This window comes from Natator depressus, chromosome 17, assembly GCF_965152275.1.
Source record: "Natator depressus isolate rNatDep1 chromosome 17, rNatDep2.hap1, whole genome shotgun sequence".
Lineage (NCBI taxonomy): Eukaryota > Metazoa > Chordata > Testudines > Cheloniidae > Natator > Natator depressus.
The window spans coordinates 12,121,409-12,127,408 of record NC_134250.1 but is presented as its reverse complement, the minus strand read 5'-3'; the positions used below and the strand labels follow the sequence as shown (position 1 = coordinate 12,127,408).

The following is a 6,000-nucleotide window of genomic DNA, read 5'->3' as shown; positions in this document are numbered from 1 at the left end:
TAAAGCGTGAAACTAGAACTATAAAAGTTTTATATTGTGCCCCTTGCACATAAGTCAAATGGACAGTCTCTGGTGGTTCTTCCACTTTTAATTAAAATTTTCAGGTGGGGTAGGTGTTTTAAGAAACAGGACAGTTGAGGGAGGCTGGTACAGTGTCATTCTTGCTAGAGTAAAAAGACTTTCCAAAGGCTGGGTTTGCACTATTTCCCCATGAGTAGCCTGCTATACATTCTGACTACATGCCTTTATAGAGAGAGAATAAGTCATTCCTATAAGTAGAGAATCAAAAGAGGACATTGTAATGTGGTATATAAGGTAAATAGTAAAATAATATAGAATTTAACAAACAATCACATAGTGGGGTTTATAAAAAACACACACAGAAAGCAGAAATAAGGGCAGACTAAAAAGAGGCCTTTTTACATCACAGTAGTGGGTAGTGTTGAGCTACAACTATAGACCTTTACTTCTACAGGGTAGTTAAGTAGTAAGCTAGTATTTTCTTGCAAGTAGCCTTCAATAAGTTAGATAGCCCTTGCCCATCCTGTGGTTGAGTGTGCAACTACATCTTACAGACTCTGCTTGTTTCTTAAACACTTCAGTTCCTCTATTGATCAATATAGAGAACGTTCAGCCTGTTGAAAAGATTGCTAAAACACAATTCGTTGCAAGTAGGAGTTTAATTCAGCACAAGGGTCAATTACTGTTTTCTAGTGTTGCAAGATCCCTTCCCATGCTCTGTACCAGCAGTTTCATGGCATTTATTCTGGCCACTCAGCCAATGCACTTGACAGTTTAAAAAGTCTGAATGGAGATAAGGCAATACATGATGGCTCCTTTAAATGAAAATGACCAGCAGCTTGAAGATATGGGTATCTACTTTCTAGCTAAATGATTGACTAAAGAAGAGAGAAAACTTAATCTTCAGTAAACAACATGTGCACAAGCTCTCTGTTAAGACATTCTTCTTCTACCAATTTCTGAGGCTGAAAGAAAAAAAAAGTGGTTTCAAGAAGAGAGTTCAAAGTGTCAAGTCTTTTACAGAGTTCCTTGCTCAGCATAATGGTATTTAACTCTATAAACTAGAGACTAATAAACTAGTTTTAATTTGTAGGGTTTTTCCAGATGTCATACACAAGTGAAAATGGTGTTTGAAACTGCTGCAGAAATTTATGATGTCCAGTTAAGATTGATTTATTCTACCCTCCCGCACCCCCCCAGCTTTCTTGCTCACCTTTTCCCAAATAGTAGTAAAACAGCATAAAGTACAAAGGTTAAGAATGCCAAATACTATGCTTTTGTGGTGGTTCCATTTTCAACACACAGCCTCCAATGGTTTGTGTCTTTAGAGTTTCCAGAATGGAATTGCCAGGCTATTGTAGGTCAGGAATAAATTTTCCTGAATACTTCAGCAGAGTAGTGGAGTGCAGGGCACCTGGTTCACTCTGCCAGGCTCAAGCTTGTTTTTCCATCTCACTTTAGCGTACACACATTCAAATAAAATACTTACTGTTCCATATTTAAGTAGCGTTGGCACTCCAGTTAGTTTCAGATTCTTTCTGAACTCATTGTTGGGGTCTTTCCAGCTGTTTTGAAAGAGTTAGTTAAGTTTATGCAAAAGTTCTACATTCTGTTTGGAGGGTAAGATAGCTTTTACTATTTCATGCATAATCAGTACTATTGAAAGCCCAAGGGGAAATCTGATTCTGTATTCTTAATGCATACAGCTACCACCAAAATAAGTAGAAATATACATTGCAAGGAATTCTGGATCAAATCAGTATTAACTGCTGCAACATTAGCAGTGAGGTATTCTGCAACTTTCAGGTGGCTAATTCTCTGCATTCTAAATACCACTTGAAGTCCAAACTTTGGATTTAAAGTATTTTGTTTAACAAGCACAAAATGGCTGCATTTAGATTAGGAGGCTTAAATGTTCCGTTCAACTGTTACATTACTGTGATGAGGGATGACCCTAGGCATAAAGGTAACAAGCTTTTACAAGTCCTCTGGATGAGCATAAGGGTAATCAGACTTAGAGACTACACATTTGAGATGGATATGGCTTCCCACTGCCTGGACCAGCTCACTGAGAACAATTTGAACATATGACTTAAGATTTGCTTTATGGGACAGTGTGTACATATATTAGAACTAAAGAATTATTTCAACATAAATAGCACAAGAAGCCATTAAAACATGTAACTTTTTTAGCACTTACTAGGCTCGTTCTCCTACTTGGCAGTAGATGAATACAGATCCATCAGGCAGGCTATTTAATTCACTCCGCACAACTGGTTCAGCTAAAGAATAGAGTTTTCTAGTTAAGTTTACATAACAGTATTAATATTTTACAGTTGTGGCATCTTATGCTGTCACCTCTGCTGCTCATTCTTCCAGATATTCCTGTTCATTTGTCTGCTTCATGCACTAGTCAACATGCTTTCCTCTACTCAGCCTCCTGTGTATGGTACAACTTACTTGGACTCACTCAGCACCTATTTAAGTTGCATCTGAAGTCCTGCTACTGCAGTATCACTCAGTGACCAGAGATGACTGAGGTATAAAACTGGCTAGTGTTTTCCCCAAACCTTTGTCTCCTTGTCTGTATGACCTGGGAATATAAACTCCTCCAAGCAGCAACATACTTAGCTTAGTAAGTACTACCACACATACATACATCAACTGTACATGAATTCATCGGGATGTACGAGTCCATAATTGCCACCGAGCCAGGTCGGTTTTCTACTGCTAAGGACTCCTAGTGGAAGTCAGTATGTTGCAATGCCTTGGTATATTAGGGCTCAACTAACTGCTCATAAACTGGCATCTGGCCAGTTCAAGTGCCAAGGTAGGCGGCTGAAGTAGCTCACGCTGCAGGGCAAGTTTGCTAACTAAACTCCCATTCACGGGTATGATGTAATCTCAGCAGCAGAGATTCACCATTCAAGTCGAAGATTTGACAAGGGTGTGTGTAACACTGCTGGCAGCAATAACTGGTGGCTGGGGACCAGAGTTGGGGCACTGATCGGAGGCGGGCACAGGAGAGAAAGAGAGAAGCGGTGTTTTGAATCCCCCACCCAAGGCAACAACTACAGATCGCCTTAGGAGACCACACCGAGTGAGAAACAGAAAAAGAGGGTCAGCCACCCCCAGGCAGAGTGATTCCATACAGCTGCCAGATACCCGTGGGGGGCGAGGGCGCGGAGCAGATGCCCCCTCCTCTACACCGGCTCGCTGTAGAGGAGGGGGCAGGACAGCGGGAGCCCCGCCCAGGCCCTAGAAAGCGGGGGGAGGGGTCCCCTCCAGGCTCACCAGTGACGCAGTCCGGGCACCAGCTCCTGCCCTGGGTATCCTTGTCCCCGCAGAACAAGGCGAAGACGGGCCGGCCGCGGCTCTGCTGCGCCGCCTGCACGAACTCGCCATAGCCCCGCGCCGCCTTCTCTTCCCAGCCCATGGCCCCGCCGCAGCCCTAACGTCTGCTTCCGGGGCGGCAGCGCACTTGCGCACGAAGCGCCACCTCCCGGGGCGGGGCTTGAAGGGGACAGGCCCCGCCTACGGCGGCCGTGAAAGGACACGCGCGGCTCGGATTGGCCACCCCGGGCACCCGTACCTTTTCCTCCATTCCCGGCAGCCCCCGCGATAGCGGCGGCGGTTGTCATGGGGCGGGTTTGAACCGCAGCGCTTCGCCAAGTCCCCCGCCCCCCTCTGCGGTGGGTGTCCCCCCCGCCCCACTGTGGGAAGCCGGGGTCCGGTGCGCCCCGGGCCATCCCGCGCCTGGGCTCGGAGCGGGGCGGCAGGGAGCAAGGGGAGCCCCTGGGTGGCCTCGCTGGCCAACGCCCCGGGACGTCCGCTCCCGCCCTTCCCGCTTTCCTTTCAGGGCTGCGGGTCCCCGGACCCTGTTTCCCCCCTGCCTCCCACAGCACCAGGGCCCCATGTCCTCTCCTTTGCTCTGGGGCAGGGCTCCGGCCCCTCAGCGCCCCCCTCCCCGCGGCCCCTCAGCCCCCCCCTCACGCGCCGTGCGCTCTCACCCCCTTCGCGTGGCTGCTCCCCCACTGCCGGGATCGCGCCCGGCCGCCCCGAGACTGCGGCCTGCAGCCCCCAGTGGGTCCCGCGCCTTCCACAGCTGAGGTGTGGGCCCTATAGCCGGGACGCTTCCGAGCACCTGTGGGCCTTCCGGAGTTGTGAGTGGGAGGGGGGCTTGGCAAATCCTAGTTGGGAAGCTCTCCAAGGTGCGAAAGGGCGCCGCGTTGGGAGTGGGTGGAATGAGGCAGAGAACAACCAGGAGACTCTTGAATAGGAAATAGGGACTAGGAGGAGTTGAAATTTAGGAGCTGGACTAGATGACCTCTCCAGCCCAGGATTGCTGTGAAATGGAGCAGGGTGGATTTGTACAGGGCTTTGAAATAGAGAAGGAGGGAAATTGAAGTTGATTCAGAAGTCTCTATCTTTATCTAGTTTGGTTATAAATGGTAGTAGAGGTAGAGTGGAATTAACTGTTACAGGCAAGGGAGAAATATTTGTTTTCACATGATAGATGGAGCACTATAAAGATTCAGGTGAGCAGAGTAATCCTGGCAGGAGCTGCAGAGGAACTGGCACTTGCTCCAACCGTGGGCAGCACGGTTGGGAGAAATAGAGAAGAAGTAATGTCCAGAGGAGCTGGGGAGCAGAGCGAGGCAGTCTGTGATTTAAACTGGAGAGAAAGCAGCAAAGTCATTATACCTGATCTTGAAATTGTTTGAATTTAGGGGCCCCTCAGGAGCCCTCGGCTCTCGCTGAAATTAATTGCTGGTGAGTTTATATATCAGGGCTTCCTGAGCCATTATTTTTATTTTATTTCCCTTTCCACTGAAGAAATGTAAGATATCCGGATGTGTGCTCTCCATTGGTCTATCTCCTTCTGACAACAATATATTCTGTACTTTATGCCATCTCTCTCTTGTGGTTAATGATTTGGGGCAAGTTTGAGAAAACAAAGGGTTTTTTTTCCACCCACCTCTTTTCAGTAGACCACGGTTTCCTTGCTCTAGTAATAAGAGCTGCAAAAGTTCTTCCTTAACCCTGTATTCTCCTTATGGCTGCTAATGTGAGCATTCCCTTCACAGTCTGTAATGCTGCTTTACAGTCAGCTGCTTCAGTGTGTGAAAGAAGAATGTAAGCTGTATCTAGTGCATCAGAAAATGTGAATATATCCCTCACTTTGCTTCCAGCCTGTACCACTACAAAGAGCATGTTCTCAAAATTACTTCCACAAGTGAGTGTTTTGCCTGTTAAGCTATTACATTTGTTAGGCGTTGTCTTATTTTTAAACACAAAACCTCACACCCAAAAATCTTGTCTACTTGTTATAATTTTAGCAGAGGCCAGTTTACAGATGACTGTGGATTTTTAGAATCCTTATATTCTATTCAATGTGATGGGACCAAGCAAACCAGACACGTCGTATGATCCATTTGCATCCAATATCCAAGCAGAAAAGAATGAAGCGAGGATTCTCCAGACACAGGTATTATTTGACTTCTGCAGTGATGACATCTCAGGGTTGGGTTTGCCATCCTGTTTTATAATATGATAAACTTAACCTACTTCCTGACGCTGGTTCTGTGCACAGCTATAGTGTCAAGTTTGCCTGCCTTCTTTCATGTGTCACCAGCATCCATTGGCATGATATTTATTCTTGTTTTGTAAAGTGCTTTGAAATCTGCAGATGAAAATGTATAAATGTAAATATCTGTCTTCACCCTTTCCTTCTCACTTGTAAGTTCTGCCTGTGATTATTTTGCTTTTATAATGTTTTAAATATTTATTATGACATGGTCCTGTGCCAAAGCTCTTTGGGCTAGATTTTTAAAGGTTTCTTGTTATTTCAGTTGGAACTGGGCACCTAAATGCTTCTGAAAACCTCACTAGGCATTTAGCTGCACCTTTAGGTGTCTAATAACCTTTAAATATCTGGCCCTTTGTTTGAGTGGGAAGGATGCTTTAGGACTAAAATAG

At 46.0% G+C, this 6,000-nt stretch overlaps 2 protein-coding genes across 3 annotated transcripts in view; one reads left to right on the top strand and one right to left on the bottom strand.

Annotated features, from left to right (window-relative positions):
• Positions 1 to 667: 667 nt before the first annotated feature.
• Positions 668 to 3,530, bottom strand: TXNDC17 (thioredoxin domain containing 17). Its single transcript, XM_074974862.1, has 4 exons — positions 3,316 to 3,530; positions 2,222 to 2,303; positions 1,511 to 1,586; positions 668 to 986 (listed from the first exon to the last, which is right to left on the bottom strand). Exons 1-4 carry the CDS (start codon positions 3,455 to 3,457, stop codon positions 918 to 920), a joined length of 369 nt encoding a protein of 122 aa, XP_074830963.1. The 5' UTR covers positions 3,458 to 3,530; the 3' UTR covers positions 668 to 917.
• An 83-nt stretch (positions 3,531 to 3,613) lies between these two features.
• KIAA0753 (KIAA0753 ortholog) overlaps positions 3,614 to 6,000 on the top strand; it is a 36,009-nt gene continuing 33,622 nt past the window's right edge. The window contains exons 1-3 of one of the 2 annotated variants that reach the window (XM_074974860.1): positions 3,614 to 3,713; positions 5,109 to 5,257; positions 5,364 to 5,509. In XM_074974860.1, coding sequence (XP_074830961.1) covers positions 5,420 to 5,509 — 90 coding nt within the window. In that variant the 5' untranslated portion in view covers positions 3,614 to 3,713; positions 5,109 to 5,257; positions 5,364 to 5,419. Of the gene's footprint in view, positions 3,714 to 5,108; positions 5,258 to 5,360; positions 5,510 to 6,000 lie in introns of both variants that reach the window. The other variant, XM_074974859.1, reaches the window with a different exon arrangement.